This window comes from Oncorhynchus mykiss, chromosome 18 (genome assembly GCF_057628025.1).
Source record: "Oncorhynchus mykiss isolate SJ-2025 chromosome 18, ASM5762802v1, whole genome shotgun sequence".
Taxonomy (NCBI): domain Eukaryota; kingdom Metazoa; phylum Chordata; class Actinopteri; order Salmoniformes; family Salmonidae; genus Oncorhynchus; species Oncorhynchus mykiss.
This window is the reverse complement of record NC_143039.1, coordinates 31,687,714-31,705,708: the sequence shown is the minus strand read 5'-3', so window position 1 is coordinate 31,705,708 and position 17,995 is coordinate 31,687,714. Positions and strand designations below refer to the sequence as shown.

The window sequence follows — 17,995 nt, the reverse complement described above, 5'->3', positions numbered from 1 at the left end:
CAATGGCACGTCCACTAACCAGTTTCCGCCACATTGGTTGTGTCTTGTTCGAATCAGAACTGTGCTAAGTGATTTTGTTATCGTACACAGACAGGACAGCCGATATTCCTCCTCTCTATTGTCCTGTCAGTTTGAACAAGGAAACTGTTGTTTCCTGTGATCTGAAGAGACTCGGATGAGCGTTGCACATTTCTATCAGAGAGAGAGAGCAGCTGTACTGCTCAGCTGCTTGGCCTGGGAGCATAACTCACAGGGTGTCCAAACGAGCGCCTATCTCTACGCTATTCAGAGATGCTGATAGTATGTCTGAACACTAGGCTGCTAGTACACTGCTTCTGCACATGATTGCATGTTTACTCATGTCTTGAATAATTACGTACTTGTGCTATTTTCCATGTATCCCACACAACACAGTATGATAGTATGCCAGAGGTAAGATTACAGAGGACAGGACTGGCTTAGACTGGCTACGAGGGACACGCCACAGGGCATTCCAATTCCAATAGAGCTCAGAGGAAATAGTATAAGAGCATCAATGACACATCGACTCCCCCCAAAAATGCCTCAACCTCAATTCATTGAGGAGTGGGTACTTGAAGAATCCAATCTGTGTGTGTGTGTGTGTGTGCTTTTTCAGCTTCGCTCTCTCTCTCTCTCTCTGACACATCTCATCACCTCCTCAATACCCCCACTCCCCCCTGGGTGAGTTGGACAATAGACAAAGTCGCACAAACGTTTTTCGACACCCCTCAAAGCTGTACCTGTGTAGTGCCCATCTGTGTGATGTCTATCTGTGTGTGACTGTCTGGTAGACCTGGCTGGAAGGCTACAGCGGCTCGGTCCGTTCAACATATGCCTGCCTGAGCCCCCCAGGCTGCTCCCAGTGGGTAGTGGATTAACAAGCTGCCTGGAAGCAGCCTGCCATCCTGTGACAAGTGTCCACCTCCAACAGCTACGGCCCACTCTGCTCTGCTCTGTTCTGCCTCAGGAATACTGATGAGGGCTATCTGTATGTACGGGTCTGTATGAGGGCGAGATGGAGGGATAGGAATGGAGGGAGGAGGGTAGGTGGGCTCGGCGTGTGATGGAGCATGAGTGACTGTCTTTCTGTGCCTCCATAAACAACCCTGACGTGCTGTACCAAGGCAGAGCTAGTGGCTATAATATAATATCCTAATATCCTAACCTACTTTTCCCCCTTTTTCTCCCCAATTGGTAGTTACAGTCTTGTCCCAACGCTGCAACTCCCGTTCGGACTCGGGTCAGGTGAAGGTCGAGAGCCACGCGTCTTCCGAAACACGACCCTGCCAAGCCTTACTGCTTCTTGACACACTGCTCGCTTAACCCGGAAGCCAGCCGCACCAATGTGTCGTTGGAAACGCCAAACTGGCAACCGTGGTCAGCTTGCAGGTGCCCGGCCCGCCACCAGGAGTTACTAGAGCGCGATGGGACAAGGACATCCCGGCCGGCCAAGCCTTCCCCTTACCTGAACGACGCTGGGACAATTGTGTGCTGCCTCATGGATCTCCCGGTCACGGCTGGCTGTGACACAGCCCGGGATCGAACCAGGGTCTGTAGTGACTCCTCAAGAACTGCAATGCAGTACCTTAGACCGCTGCACCACTCGGGAGACCTCCGTTCTAGGGATTCTATTTCTATGGTAGCTACTTTACCTCACCTTAGTCCAATGCCCTTCAGTCAGAGTCATACCAGAACGTCCCTACCCCAGGATGGCTGCACATACTGCAGAGATCGTGACCTCCATTTTCTGGTTGGCATTCCTAGTTTCTACCCAATCTAATTATAGCTTGACTTTGTCGATGGCTGCACATGCTGAGCCAAGAGGAGTTTTAGTTAGTTGGAAAAGGCAATGTGCCAGCTGTACTGTATTCTTCCAAGACAAATATATTTAGACTGGATGGGTTTAATTACCCAATGTGTCAATTTATAGATGTGGCTTTTATATGAACAACAACATACATTTATACCCTCAATAATTTCCCATATCAAATTGGTTGTTGACAAACAATTATAGCTTTATATTACAGTATCTTTTCCTGTTTAAATACTATATAGTGGGGAAAAAAAGTATTTAGTCAGCCACCAATTGTGCAAGTTCTCCCACTTAAAAAGATGAGAGGCCTGTAATTTTCATCATAGGTACACTTCAACTATGACAGACAAAATGAGAAAAAAAATCCAGAAAATCACATTGTAGGATTTTTAATGAATTTATTTGCAAATTATGGTGGAAAGTAAGTATTTGGTCACCTACAAACAAGCAAGATTTCTGGCTCTCACAGACCTGTAACTTCTTCTTTAAGAGGCTCCTCTGTCCTCCACTCGTTACCTGTATTAATGGCACCTGTTTGAACTTGATATCAGTATAAAAGACACCTGTCCACAACCTCAAACAGTCACACTCCAAACTCCACTATGGCCAAGACCAAAGAGCTGTCAAAGGACACCAGAAACAAAATTGTAGACCTGCACCAGGCTGGGAAGACTGAATCTGCAATAGGTAAGCAGCTTGGTTTGAAGAAATCAACTGTGGGAGCAATTATTAGGAAATGGAAGACATACAAGACCACTGATAATCTCCCTCGATCTGGGGCTCCATGCAAGATCTCAACCCGTGGGGTCATAATTATCACAAGAACGGTGAGCAAAAATCCCAGAACCACGCGGGGGACCTAGTGAATGACCTGCAGAGAGCTGGGACCAATGTAACAAAGCCTTCCATCAGTAACACACTACGCCGCCAGAGACTCAAATCCTGCAGTGCCAGACGTGTCCCCCTGCTTAAGCCAGTACATGTCCAGGCCCGTCTGAAGTTTGCTAGAGAGCATTTGGATGATCCAGAAGAAGATTGGGAGAATGTCATATGGTCAGATGAAACCAAAATATAACTTTTTGGTAAAAACTCAACTCGTCGTGTTTGGAGGACAAAGAATGCTGAGTTGCAACCAAAGAACACCATACCTACTGTGAAGTATGGGGGTGGAAACATCATGCTTTGGGGCTGTTTTTCTGCAAAGGGACCAGGACGACTGATCCGTGTAAAGGAAAGAATGAATGGGGCCATGTATCGTGAGATTTTGAGTGAAAACCTCCTTCCATCAGCAAGGGCATTGAAGATGAAACGTGGATGGGTCTTTCAGCATGACAATGATCCCAAACACACCGCCCGGGAAATGAAGGAGTGGCTTCGTAAGAAGCATTTCAAGGTCCTGGAGTGGCCTAGCCAGTCTCCAGTTCTCAACCCTATAGAAAATCTTTGGAGGCAGTTGAAAGTCCGTGTTGCCCAGCAACAGCCCCAAAACATCACTGCTCTAGAGGATATCTGCATGGAGGAATGGGCCAAAATACCAGCAACAGTGTGTGAAAATCTTGTGAAGACTTACAGAAAACTTTGACCTCTGTCATTGCCAACAAAGGGTATATAACAAAGTATTGAGATAAACTTTTGTTATTGACCAAATACTTATTTTCCACCATCATTTGCAAATAAATTCCTACAATGTGATTTTCTGGATTTATTTTTTTTACAGGCCTCTCTCATCTTTTTAAGTGGGAGAACTTGCACAATTGGTGGCTGACTAAATACTTTTTTGCCTCACTGTATGTGTTGCTATACAGGGAAAAAGGCTTTCTGTAAAGCCTATTGTTATTAAAGTCAAGCAGCCCTAATGGTAATGTCTTGTCTGGATGGGTACAGTGAAGCCTTCCCATTTAGAAGATAAGGAGCAGTCATGTTCCTGCAAATTTTGACTGTCACTTATGAGAAAGAGCTACTGACCCAGACTCCTCTCGAAGTTCTCTCTCTCTCTGTCTTTGTATCTCTTTCTTTCTCTCTCTCCCCTTCTGTCTGAGTCTCTGTATCTCTCTGTGTCTCTGTGTCTCTCTCCAAGTCTCTCTGTCTCTCCATGTCTCTCTGTGTCTCTGTCTCTCTGTGTCGCTCTCTCTCTGTCTCTCTGTGTCTCTCGGTCTTTCTCTGTGTCTCTGTCTCTCTCTCCAAGTCTCTCTCTGTCTGTCCGTGTCTCTCTCCAAGTCTGTGTATCTCTCTCTCTGTCTCTCTCTCTCTGTCTCTCTGTCACTGTCTCTCTGTCTCTCTCTGTCTCTCTGTATCTCTCTCCAAGTCTCTCTCTGTCTCTCTATCTGTCCGTGTCTCGCTGTCTCTCTCTCCAAGTCTCTCTCTGTCTCTCTGTCTCTCTCTCCCTCTCTGTCTCTCTCTCCAAGTCTCTCTCTGTCTCTCTGTCTCTCTCTCAAAGTCTCTCTCTGTCTCTGTCTCTCTCTCCAAGTCTCTCTCTGTCTCTCTGTCTCTCTCTCCAAGTCTCTCTCTGTCTCTCTGTCTGTCCGTGTCTCTCTCCAAGTCTCTCTCTGTCTGTCCGTGTCTCTCTCTCCAAGTCTCGCTCTGTCTCTCTGTCTGTCCGTGTCTTTCTCCAAGTCTCTCTCTGTCTCTCACTGTCTCACACTCCCCAACTTATATCATCATCATCACTCACGTCACACGCTCACATTTCCATCTCTTCCTCCTGTCACTCATCCTCTTCCTCTCCCTCCTCCTCCTCTCCTTCCTTCCCTGCTCCACTCTTCTCTCATTTGACTTCTCTGCTCCACTTTTCACATTCCATTAGAATCTCTCAGCTACAGAATTTTACCACAATGGACTTAACGTTCAATGTTATCTTCAGCTGAATTCTTATAAAGCAACGATAGCAGCAGTAGACATTGTAGCATCCTTGTAACACAGGACCTTAAAGTTTATGGTTTGGTCCAAATGGTTTGGTCCAAATGTTGTTTCCATGTGTTCCAACCATGTGTTCTATCCAAGTGTTCTATCCAAGTGTTCTATCATAGTGTTCTAGCCATGTGTTCCAACCATGTGTTCCAACCATGTGTTCTATCCAAGTGTTCCAACCATGTGTTCCAACCATGTGTTCTATCCAAGTGTTCTATCATAGTGTTCCAACCATGTGTTCTATCCAAGTGTTCTATCATAGTGTTCCAACCATGTGTTCTATCTAAGTGTTCTATCATAGTGTTCTAAACAGTGTTCTATCCAAGTGTTCTATCCAAGTGTTCTAACCAGTGTTTCTATCCAAGTGTTCTATCCAAGTGTTCTATCATAGTGTTCTAACCAGTGTTCTATCCAAGTGTTCCATCATAGTGTTCTAACCAGTGTTCTATCCAAGTGTTCTATCATAGTGTTCTATCCAAGTGTTCTATCCAAGTGTTCTATCATAGTGGTCTATCCAAGTGTTCTATCATAGTGTTCTAACCAGTGTTCTATCCAAGTGTTCTATCATAGTGTTCTAACCAGTGTTCTATCCAAGTGTTCTATCATAGTGTTCTAACCAGGGTTCTATCATAGTGTTCTATCATAGTGTTCTAACCAGTGTTCTATCCAAGTGTTCTATCATAGTGTTCTAGCCATGTGTTCCAACCATGTGTTCCAACCATGTGTTCTATCCAAGTGTTCCAACCATGTGTTCCAACCATGTGTTCTATCCAAGTGTTCTATCATAGTGTTCCAACCATGTGTTCTATCCAAGTGTTCTATCATAGTGTTCTAAACAGTGTTCTATCCAAGTGTTCTATCCAAGTGTTCTAACCAGTGTTTCTATCCAAGTGTTCTATCCAAGTGTTCTATCATAGTGTTCTAACCAGTGTTCTATCCAAGTGTTCCATCATAGTGTTCTAACCAGTGTTCTATCCAAGTGTTCTATCATAGTGTTCTATCCAAGTGTTCTATCCAAGTGTTCTATCATAGTGGTCTATCCAAGTGTTCTATCATAGTGTTCTAACCAGTGTTCTATCCAAGTGTTCTATCATAGTGTTCTAACCAGGGTTCTATCATAGTGTTCTATCATAGTGTTCTAACCAGTGTTCTATCCAAGTGTTCTATCATAGTGTTCTATCCAAGTGTTCTATCATAGCGTTCTATCCAAGTGTTCTATCATAGTGTTCTATCCAAGTGTTCTATCCAAGTGTTCTATCATAGTGGTCTATCCAAGTGTTCTATCATAGTGTTCTAACCAGTGTTCTATCCAAGTGTTCTATCATAGTGTTCTAACCTGTGTTCTATCCAAGTGTTCTATCATAGTGTTCTAACCTGTGTTCTATCCAAGTGTTCTATCATAGTGTTCTAACCAGTGTTCTATCCAAGTGTTCTATCATAGTGTTCTAACCAGGGTTCTATCATAGTGTTCTAACCAATGTTCTATCATAGTGTTCTAACCAGTGTTCTTAACAAGTGTTCTATCATAAGTTCTAACAAGTGTTCTATCCAAGTGTTCTATCATAAGTTCTAACCAGTGTTCTATCCAGGTGTTCTATCATAGTGTTCTAACCAGTGTTCTATCCAAGTGTTCTATCACAGTGTTCTAACCAGTGTTCTATCCAAGTGTTCTATCATAAGTTCTAACCAGTGTTCTATCCAGGTGTTCTATCATAGTGTTCTAACCAGTGTTCTATCCAAGTGTTCTATCATCAGTTCTAACCAGTGTTCTATCCAGGTGTTCTATCATAGTGTTCTAACCAGTGTTCTTAACAAGTGTTCTATCATAAGTTCTAACAAGTGTTCTATCCAAGTGTTCTATCATAGTGTTCTAACCAGTGTTCTATCCAAGTGTTCTTAACAAGTGTTCACTCTTTCTGTTTTTTGTTCCTGGCAGGTCTGAAGCAAAGACAGCTGGGATATGAGGAGGTAAGATACCCTATGTTATTGTCTGTGACTGAAACACTTACGAAATACTATTTTTAAGGGTCAGATTCGACTATGTATCACAAGAGTTTTAGACAGTTAGACGTACTTTGTTGTTCCCTCTCTCTGGTTCTCTCTGGCGTCCTCCGTCCCTCCTGGGAAGAGAGAAGATGAACAGAATAGTCAACACTGCCCCCTGCTGAGAAGAGTGGGTGGAGGAGATGGAGGGAGGGAGGGGCTGTAGATACATACACACACACACTCCACCACCACCACCACCACTCAGCGTTGCTCCCGCTATCACGTTGAAGTTGGAGAGGCATTTCATTTCAAGGGCCATTAAGTCCTGTCTCCTCCCCATAGTGGAAAGAGCACCGTCAGATTCGACATTCTACGTCTCTGAAAAGAAAGCGAGACAAAAATAGCCTTGTCTCCCCTCTGAGCTCTACATCCTAGCCTGCCCTGACCTCGAATACTAAAACAGTAATTACACTCTTTATGGAGCTAATTCCCATTTGATGCTGCTCTACATGGACCACTCAGCACTCACAGAAAGCATCATTATGTGGTGGTACTAACTGCCCTGTGTCCTCCAAAACCTACACAGAAATGTTATGTATGCAGTTAAGAAAATGTTTTCAGGGGATGGAAAATGGGGAAAATAGACCACATACAGTAAAAGCTGCTCGTGGTTCAGATTGGCAGGTTATGGCAGCACTGTGGGGGACTGTTTTCACCCGCTGGTCTCTCCTCTCACACGCAGTCCCCCTCAGTCCTCACACCTCGCCCTGGGTCTGGAGCTAGCTTGTGTTAGGCCTCAAACTGTGTTTTCGGGCACGCCACGTCTTTCTGGAGGGGTGGATGAGCAATGAGCGCTGGCGGTTGAGGGATAATGGAGGAATTCTATCAATCACTCACTGTATTGTATTCGGAACGCCCCATGCAAATATTTGTGATTCCATTCAAATAAATACCAGAGAAGAAGACAGGAGAGAAGCCTCCGGTGGTGTGTAGAGGAAATGAGACAGAACCCCTTCCCCCCTCCACCAACCCCTAAATGGAACAGAAATAGAATGTCAATTCGTATAAAACACTCAAATTAGATTTCCCTCCATGAGTTCCTCTCTGTCCCCTTCCCTTTGCGTCTCTCTTCACACACACACGCACTCCGAGACACACTTGTCATCTCTTCTTCAGCTTGTGCTGACTTGAATGTACACTCTTGTTCAAATTAGGTCGAGTTACCATGGTGTTTGCGTTTATCTGCTACTGGGATAGGGAGGGGGTCATGGGACTGTACTCCTGGAGCCAGACTCACGCTTGTCATATGAGATTCAGGGCCAACCCACCGCACCGAAAACAGGAAAGAAAGAGAGACCGAGAGAGGGAAGGAGTGTGAGGAGAGATGAAAGTGCCTAGAAAGTAAGAGAGGAGGGAAAGGAAGATTAGAAGATTTGAGATGGGTGGTCAGGGCCACAGCTACTCTGTGTGCCCGGAGTTGCTGCTGGTGCTGTGTTGTGGTCGAAGAAGATGGAGAAAGAGGAGAAGGAGGGGGGAGGGAGGATGAGCAAGAGGAGGAGGGAATGGAGGAGCCCCCATCTCCCCAGAGCAGGAGTGTCACGTCCTTACCGTCTGCTGAGGTAGCAGTGAGCGTGTGCGTGTGTGTGTGTGTGTGTGTGTGTTTGTGTGTGTGCGCGCACGTGCGTATGTCTGATTCTGCAGGCTTGGTTAAGGTGACGGCTGGTGCCACTGTGTTATTACTGTCAGTGTCCTTGGATTATCACACCAACACTGAGTGTCACATGATGTCAATGTTGTCGTGACTTTAAGGATCTCTCTCTGGCTGTCAGTGTGCCCTGTGCGCACACCAATTAAGTTCAATGAAATGCTCCTGACGGGAATTCTCTCTCGGGGAAAACGCTCCTACCTCTGCATTGACAGTAACCTTTTCTCTCGGGGAAAACGCTCCTACCTCTGCATTGACAGTAACCTTTTCTCTCGGGGAAAACGCTCCTACCTCTGCATTGACAGTAACCTTTTCTCTCGGGGAATTCCCCTTTGTTTTTATGTCAAAGTTGTAAACCAAGCTGGTGGGTAATGTATTCTAGCTGACTAGCTGCAAGATGGCCAGTTACGATAATAGAGGTGTCATCACAACAGCGGGCTGCCTGTCTCTCTTGGCACTTTCTCCGCCCACGCCTGTCCACAACATTCAGAGAATCCACAACACACATTCTACAGAGGAAAGCGTTTCAATTGAGTAACGTAGCGGTGGGGAGGTGATGGATAGTGTTCCCGTGGGACATCACAGTCCTCTAGATCAGCACAGCTCACATTGAAACATCCTGTACTCTACTGTGACTTTTACACTGAGTACACCAAACATTAGGAACCCCCCCTCTTTACCCTCAGAACAGCCTCGATTTGTCGGGGCATGAGTTCCACAAGGTGTCAGAAGTGTCACACAGGGATGCTGGCCCATGTTGACTCCAGTGCTTCCCACAGTTGTGTCAAGTTGGCTGGATGTCCTTTTGGTGGTGGACCATTTTTGATACACAGGGGAACCTGCAGTTCTCGACACTGCGCCTGGCACCTACTACCATATCCCCGTTCAAAGGCACTTAAATATTTTGTCTTGCCGATTCACACTCTGACTGGCACACCTACACAATCCATGTTTCAATTGTGTCACGGCTTTAAAATCCTTCTTTAACCTGCCTCCTCCCTTTCTGTCTACACTGACATCAACAAGGGATCATAGCTTTCACCTGGATTCACCTGGTCAGTCTATGTCATGGAAAGAGCAGGTGTTCTTAATGTTTTGTATACCCAGCATCCTCTGTGTCTCTGTGCCACAGTTTGGTGGGGAGACTGAGAAACTTTTCAACCCATAACAGTCTCCTCATATTGCCTCTTGTGTCTGTCCTTCTGTGTCTATCCGTCTCTCTCTCTCTCTCTCTCTCTGTCTCTGTCTCTGTCTCTGTCTCTCTCTCTCTCTGTCTCTCTCTGTCTCTCTGTCTAGCTCTCTCTCTCTCTCTCTCTCTCTCTCTCTCTCTCTCTCTCTCTCTCTCTCTCTCTCTCTCTCTCTCTCTCTCTCTCTCTCTCTCTCTCTCTCTCTCTCTCTCTCTCTCTCTCTCTCTCTCTCTCTCTCTCTCTCTCTCTCTCTCTCTCTCTCTCTCCTGCCATGTGTTTATTTGCCTCCACCACTCTCTCTCTCCTGTCTCCTTCTATTCTCTCTCCTTCACCTGGCCAGTTGGATGAGACAGACCCGTCCTACTCCAAGCCCCGGCCTCACTGGTTCCACACGATGCAGGTCGGCAGGCTGGCGGTCCAGAGAGGACGCAGCAACAGTGACCCTATGGGAGGGAAAAGTTTCGATCAGGACTTCCAATGGGTGAGCACTGGGAAGTTTAGCCTGATCCCAGAATCTGTTATCAAATCAAATGTTACTACCCAATACACACAAATCTAAGTAAAGGGATGAAATAAGAATATGTACTTATAAACATATGGATGAGCAATGACCGAGTGACATAGGCAAGATGCAATAGATGGTATAAAATACAGTATATACATATGAGATGAGTAATGCAAGATATGTAAACATCATTATTACAGTGACATGAATAATGTGACTAGTGATCCATTTGTTAGAGTGGCCAATGATTTCAAGTCTGTATGTAGGCAGCAGCCTCTCTGTGTTAGTGACGGCTGTTTAACAGTCTGATGGCCAAGAGGTAGAAGCAATTTTTCAGTCACTCGGTCCCAGCTTTGATGCACCTGTATGATGTGTGACAATGACTTTAGGATTTGGCAAGATAGTACAAACAGATCTGGGATCAGGCTTGGTCAGGTAGGTGGGCACCTGGTTATATCTGTAATGTACCTGCAGTTACCGCACTCTGTCAATATGAAGATGTACTGTAAATGTTTGAGGTCGGCACCTTACCCCACCTAACACACGCGTGTCCGTCCTCACAGAAAACAGGCCTACAGTTTGGCACAGCTAACTCCTACCTGAACCTGGAGAAGATAGGGGAGGGGACATACGCTACAGTCTACAAGGGAATCAGCCGGTCAGTATCAATCAATCAATCAATCAGTTGTCATCAAGTGCTTATGCTGTAACCCGACCTTGACCCCGAAGAGCAAGCGGAATCTGAAGTCAGTACAGGTGCTATTGTTACGGTGAGTGAATGAGGACCCAAAAGCGAACTAACTTAAACAGAGCTTCTTTAATAACCAAACATAGGTAGGCTCAGATAGACCGGCAGATTCCGACAGGACAGGACAAGGTTACAGCAAACATGACGATAGTCTGGCTCAGGCATGAAACACAACAAACAAGAATCCGACAAGGACAGGAACAAAAACAGAGAGAGATATAGGGGACTAATCAGAGGGAAAAGGGGAACAGGTGGGAGAAGGGGTGACGAGGTAACCTAATACGACCAGCAGAGGGAGACAGGGTGAAAGGAAAGGACAGAAAGACACAACATGACAATACATGACAGTACCCCCCCCCACTCACCGAGCGCCTCCTGGCGCACTCGAGGAGGAAACCTGGCGGCAACGGAGGAAATCCTCGATCAGCGCACGGTCCAGCACGTCCCGAGAGGGAACCCAACTCCTCTCCTCAGGACCGTACCCCTCCCAATCAACGAGGTACTGGTGACCACGGCCCCGAGGACGCATGTCCAAAATCCTGCGGACCCTGTAGATGGGTGCGCCCTCGACAAGGATGGGGGGGGGGGGGGAAGACGAGCGGGGGCGCGAAGAACGGGCTTAATACAGGAGACATGGAAGACCGGGTGGACGCGACGAAGGTATCGCGGAAGAAGAAGTCGAACTGCGACAGGATTAATGACCCGAGAAATACGGAACGGACCAATGAACCGCGGGGTCAACTTGCGAGAAGCCGTCTTAAGGGGAAGGTTCTGAGTGGAGAGCCAAACTCTCTGACCGCGACAATATCTAGGACTCTTAGTTCTACGCTTATTAGCAGCCCTCACAGTCTGCGTCCTATAACGGCAAAGTGCAGACCTGACCCTCTTCCAGGTGCGCTCGCAACGTTGGATAAAAGCCTGAGCGGAGGGGACGCTGGACTCGGCGAACTGAGATGAGAACAGCGGAGGCTGGTACCCGAGGCTACTCTGAAAAGGAGATAGCCCGGTCGCAGACGAAGGAAGCGAGTTGTGGGCGTATTCTGCCCAGGGGAGCTGTTCTGACCAAGACGCAGGGTTGCGAAAAGAAAGACTGCGTAAGATGCGACCAATAGTCTGATTGGCCCGTTCTGCTTGACCGTTAGACTGGGGGTGAAAGCCGGAAGAGAGACTGACGGAAGCCCCAATCAAACGGCAAAACTCCCTCCAAAATTGAGACGTGAATTGCGGACCTCTGTCCGAAACGACGTCTGACGGAAGGCCATGAATTCTGAAAACATTCTCGATGATGATTTGTGCCGTCTCTTTAGCAGAAGGAAGCTTAGCAAGGGGAATGAAATGAGCCGCCTTAGAGAACCTATCGACAACCGTAAGAATAACAGTCTTCCCCGCTGACGAAGGCAGTCCGGTGACAAAATCTAAGGCGATGTGAGACCACGGTCGAGAGGGAATGGGAAGCGGCCTGAGACGGCCGGCAGGAGGGGAGTTACCGGACTTAGTCTGCGCGCAGACCGAACAAGCAGCCACGAAACGACGCGTGTCATGCTCCCGGGTGGGCCACCAAAAACGCTGGCGAATGGAAGCAAGCGTACCCCGAACGCCAGGGTGGCCGGCTAACTTGGCAGAGTGAGCCCACTGAAGAACGGCCAGACGAGTAGGAACGGGAACGAAAAGAAGGTTCCTAGGACAAGCGCGCGGCGACGGAGTGTGAGTGAGCGCTTGCTTTACCTGCCTCTCAATTCCCCAGACAGTCAACCCGACAACACGCCCCTCAGGGAGAATCCCCTCGGGGTCAGTGGAGGCTACTGAAGAACTGAAGAGACGAGATAAAGCATCAGGCTTGGTGTTCTTAGAGCCCGGACGATAAGAAATCACGAACTCGAAACGAGCGAAAAACAGCGCCCAACGCGCCTGACGCGCATTAAGTCGTTTGGCAGAACGGATGTACTCAAGGTTCCTATGGTCAGTCCAAACGACAAAAGGAACAGTCGCCCCCTCCAACCACTGTCGCCATTCGCCTAGGGCTAACCGGATGGCGAGCAGTTCGCGGTTTCCCACATCATAGTTACGTTCCGACGGCGACAGGCGATGAGAAAAATACGCGCATGGGTGGACCTTGTCGTCAGAGAGGGAGCGCTGAGAAAGAATGGCTCCCACGCCCACCTCTGACGCGTCAACCTCGACAACGAACTGTCTAGAGACGTCAGGTGTAACAAGGATAGGAGCGGATGTAAAACGATTCTTGAGGAGATCAAAAGCTCCCTGGGCGGAAACGGACCACTTAAAGCACGTCTTGACAGAAGTAAGGGCTGTGAGAGGAGCTGCCACCTGACCGAAATTACGGATGAAACGACGATAGAAGTTCGCGAAGCCGAGAAAGCGCTGCAGCTCGACGCGTGACTTAGGGGCGGGCCAATCAATGACAGCTTGGACCTTAGCGGGATCCATCTTAATGCCTTCAGCGGAAATAACAGAACCGAGAAATGTGACGGAGGAGGCATGAAAAGTGCACTTCTCAGCCTTCACAAAAAGACAATTCTCTAAAAGGCGCTGGAGGACACGTCGAACGTGCTGAAGATGAATCTGGAGTGACGGTGAAAAAATCAGGATATCGTCAAGGTAAACGAAAACAAAGATGTTCAGCATGTCTCTCAGGACATCATTGACTAATGCCTGAAAGACAGCTGGAGCGTTAGCGAGGCCGAAAGGAAGAACCCGGTATTCAAAGTGCCCTAACGGAGTGTTAAACGCCGTCTTCCACTCGTCCCCCTCCCTGATGCGCACGAGATGGTAAGCGTTACGAAGGTCCAACTTAGTGAAAAACCTGGCTCCCTGCAGGATCTCGAAGGCTGAAGACATAAGAGGAAGCGGATAACGATTCTTAACTGTTATGTCATTCAGCCCTCGATAATCTATGCAGGGGCGCAGAGACCCGTCCTTCTTCTTGACAAAAAAAAACCCTGCTCCGGCGGGAGAGGAGGAGGGGACTATGGTACCGGCGTCAAGAGCTACAGACAAATAATCCTCGAGAGCCTTACGTTCGGGAGCCGACAGAGAGTATAGTCTACCCCGGGGGGGAGTGGTTCCCGGAAGGAGATCAATACTACAATCATACGACCGGTGTGGAGGAAGAGAGGTGGCCCTGGACCGACTGAACACCGTGCGCAGATCGTGATATTCCTCCGGCACCCCTGTCAAATCACCAGGCTCCTCCTGTGAAGAAGAGACAGAGGAAACAGGAGGGATAGCAGACATTAAACATTTCACATGACAAGAGACGTTCCAGGAGAGGATAGAATTACTAGACCAATTAATGGAAGGATTATGACAAACTAGCCAGGGATGGCCCAAAACAACAGGTGTAAAAGGTGAACGAAAAATCAAAAAAGAAATGGTTTCGCTATGATTACCAGAAACAGTGAGGGTTAAAGGTAGCGTCTCACGCTGAATCCTGGGGAGAGGACTACCATCCAGGGCGAACAAGGCCGTGGACTCCCTTAACTGTCTGAGAGGAATGTCATGTTCCCGAGCCCAGGTCTCGTCCATAAAACAGCCCTCCGCCCCAGAGTCTATTAAGGCACTGCAGGAAGCTGACGAACCGGTCCAGCGTAGATGGACCGACAAGGTAGTGCAGGATCTTGAAGGAGAGACAGGAGTAGTAGCGCTCACCAGTAGCCCTCCGCTTACTGATGAGCTCTGGCTTTTACTGGACATGAAGTGACAAAATGACCAGCAGAACCGCAATAGAGACAGAGGCGGTTGGTGATTCTCCGTTCCCTCTCCTTAGTCGAGATGCGGATACCTCCCAGCTGCATAGGCTCAGCTCCCGAGCCGGCAGAGGAAGATGGTAGTGATGCGGAGAGGGGGGCAACGGAGAACGCGAGCTCCTTTCCACGAGCTCGGTGACGAAGATCAACCCGTCGCTCAATGCGAATAGCGAGTTCAATCAGGGAATCCACGCTGGAAGGGACCTCCCGGGAGAGAATCTCATCCTTTACCTCTGCGCGGAGACCCTCCAGAAAACGAGCGAGCAAAGCCGGCTCGTTCCAGCCACTGGAGGCAGCAAGAGTGCGAAACTCAATAGAGTAGTCTGTTATGGATCGATTACCTTGACATAGGGAAGACAGGGCCCTGGAAGCCTCCTCCCCAAAAACAGATAGATCAAAAACCCGTATCATCTCCTCCTTAAAGTCCTGATACTGGTTAGTACACTCAGCCCTTGCCTCCCAGATTGCCGTGCCCCACTCACGAGCCCGTCCAGTAAGGAGAGATATGACGTAGGCGACACGAGCAGTGCTCCTGGCGTAAGTGTTGGGCTGGAGAGAAAACACAATATCACACTGGGTGAGGAACGAGCGGCATTCAGTGGGCTCCCCAGAGTAACACGGCGGGTTATTGATTCTGGGCTCCGGAGATTCGAAAGCCCTGGAAGTGGCCGGTGGATCGAGGCGGAGATGGTGAACCTGTTCTGTGAGGTTGGAGACTTGGGTGGCCAGGGTCTCAACGGCATGTCGAGCAGCAGACAATTCCTGCTCGTGTCTGCCTAGCATCGCTCCCTGGATCTCGACGGCTGAGTGGAGAGGATCCGAAGTCGCTGGGTCCATTCTTGGTCGGATTCTTCTGTTACGGTGAGTGAATGAGGACCCAAAAGCGAACTAACTTAAACAGAGCTTCTTTAATAACCAAACATAGGTAGGCTCAGATAGACCGGCAGATTCCGACAGGACAGGACAAGGTTACAGCAAACATGACGATAGTCTGGCTCAGGCATGAAACACAACAAACAAGAATCCGACAAGGACAGGAACAAAAACAGAGAGAGATATAGGGGACTAATCAGAGGGAAAAGGGGAACAGGTGGGAGAAGGGGTGACGAGGTAACCTAATACGACCAGCAGAGGGAGACAGGGTGAAAGGAAAGGACAGAAAGACACAACATGACAATACATGACAGCTATAAGTTGTAAGACATTACCACAACTCAACACTGATCAACAGCTCAATAATTACGTCACCCACCCTGACAACGTCCAATAGGTCAGTGTAGTCATTCGTCTATGACACATCTTTTATATTATCCCTACAAACTAAACCGCTATGTCAGCTGGTATTGATTTGACTGACCCTATTTGCCCCCTGTGCTGTTTGTTTGACGAAGGACAAGGTTTTTTTTTTTTGTGAGGGTCTATTGGACGGTTCTACGCTGACGAGCAAAGAGCGTATAAAGCCTCTCACAGTGGTTTCCCTTCATACGGTCACACAGCACACAGTCGAGGCTGCCCGAGGTCACGTCACAGATAGAACAGGTATTTCACCGGATTTCACCAAATATGGTAGTGAGAGGAAGCCCAGTGGCCGGCAGTGGGAGAAGATGGAACGAGATGGATTTTGGCCGACAAATAAACGATTGATCTCAATACAGTTTATGGTTTCCAAAAGTATCATCTGTTACGAATAGAGTGAGACTAAGTTTTGTAGACTTTACCCTTGTTTAGAAGGCAAATGTAGTTATTTAGTTATTGCACACGCACACTTCACAGAGTAGGCTTTCCCTAACGGAAATATGCAAGTGTGTGCTAGAACGTGACAACAGGATCTCGCAAGCTTGTGCTTGGCTCTGCCCACCCATTTGAAACGACAGGCTGTGTGTCTGTCCTGCTTCAGTTATACAAATCGTTGGTGACGTTATGCTAATGTTCAGGACAAAGAGCTTTATTAACTCATTAAGTCAGACTCCAGAAGACCAGGCAGAGAGCTTAATTAACTCATCAAGTCAGACTCCAGAAGACCAGGCAGAGAGCTTTATTAACTCATCAAGTCAGACTTCAGAAGAGCTGGCAGAGAGCTTTATTAACTCATTAAGTCAGACTCCAGAAGACCAGGCAGAGAGCTTTATTAACTCATCAAGTCAGACTCCAGAAGACCAGGCAGAGAGCTTTATTAACTCATCAAGTCAGACTCCAGAAGACCAGGCAGAGAGCTTTATTAACTCATCAAGTCAGACTTCAGAAGAGCTGGCAGAGAGCTTTATTAACTCATCAAGTCAGACTTCAGAAGACCAGGCAGGGAGCTTTATTAACTCATCAAGTCAGACTTCAGAAGAGCTGGCAGAGAGCTGCCAAAAGCCACAGCTGCACTAAGATAAGGGTTTTTTCGGTCAGGTAGGAGATGTGATTTGATTGGTTGGCAGCAATGCAGAAATGGAGGGCGAGGTTTGATTGTGTTTTTCTTGACATTTAATGAGGTCCTTAATTGTATCTCTCCGTTATAAATTATAATAGATTACTGTATTTGCCTGTATCCTCTCTTACCATAACTGAGCCGTGGGATGTTCACCTTCTCTGTTACTCTCCTCTACTCTGCCCTCAGGATAAACGGGCACCTGGTGGCCTTGAAGGTGATCCGTATGAAGACGGAAGAAGGCGTACCATTCACTGCCATCCGAGAGGGTGAGAGCTTTTCCAGGAGGCACATGCTGTACATGCGAAACAGGATTGATACTTTGACGTCTCAGAGCAACCACCCAGGAAATGAACTGAAGTCAAGTCATGTTAGCTTTAGCATGTTAAGGAGAATTGCAGGTGCTTATCGAATTCCATTTCCACTGTGAGCAAGGTGAATTAGTATTCGCTCTGTGTCTCTGTCCAGCCTCCCTCCTGAAAGGCCTGAAACATGCCAACATTGTCCTGCTCCATGACATCATCCACACCAAAGAGGCACTCACATTTGTCTTTGAGTACGTACAAACAGACTTGGCTGAGTATATGACGCAGCACCCAGGGGGCCTGCATTCCTACAATGTCAGGGTAAGTTCAATATTTTGATCAACAGAACCTCAACAAATACCATACCTTTTCCCTCTCACCCGAAAATCTGTCCTCTTGTTTTTTCAGTTGTTTTAATTGTTCACCATTGACCATACTCTTCCTGCATGTCTGTCTGTCTGTCTGTCTGTCTGTGTGTCCATCAGATCTTCATGTTCCAGCTGCTGCGGGGTCTGTCCTACATCCACGGTCGGAGGATCCTGCATCGGGACCTCAAACCCCAGAACTTGCTCATCAGCTACCTGGGGGAGCTCAAACTGGCCGACTTCGGTAGACCAAACCCTAGCTTCATGTCCACATTC

General features: G+C 47.6%; 1 protein-coding gene across 1 annotated transcript in view; it reads left to right on the top strand.

Annotated features, from left to right (window-relative positions):
* LOC110495873 (cyclin-dependent kinase 15) overlaps positions 1–17,995 on the top strand; it is a 41,005-nt gene that overhangs the window by 6,663 nt on the left and 16,347 nt on the right. Inside the window, exons 2-7 of the mRNA XM_036952332.2 lie at positions 6,678–6,709; positions 9,960–10,100; positions 10,688–10,782; positions 17,239–17,318; positions 17,518–17,675; positions 17,840–17,963. Coding sequence (XP_036808227.2) covers positions 6,678–6,709; positions 9,960–10,100; positions 10,688–10,782; positions 17,239–17,318; positions 17,518–17,675; positions 17,840–17,963 — 630 coding nt within the window. The remainder of the gene's footprint in view (positions 1–6,677; positions 6,710–9,959; positions 10,101–10,687; positions 10,783–17,238; positions 17,319–17,517; positions 17,676–17,839; positions 17,964–17,995) is intronic.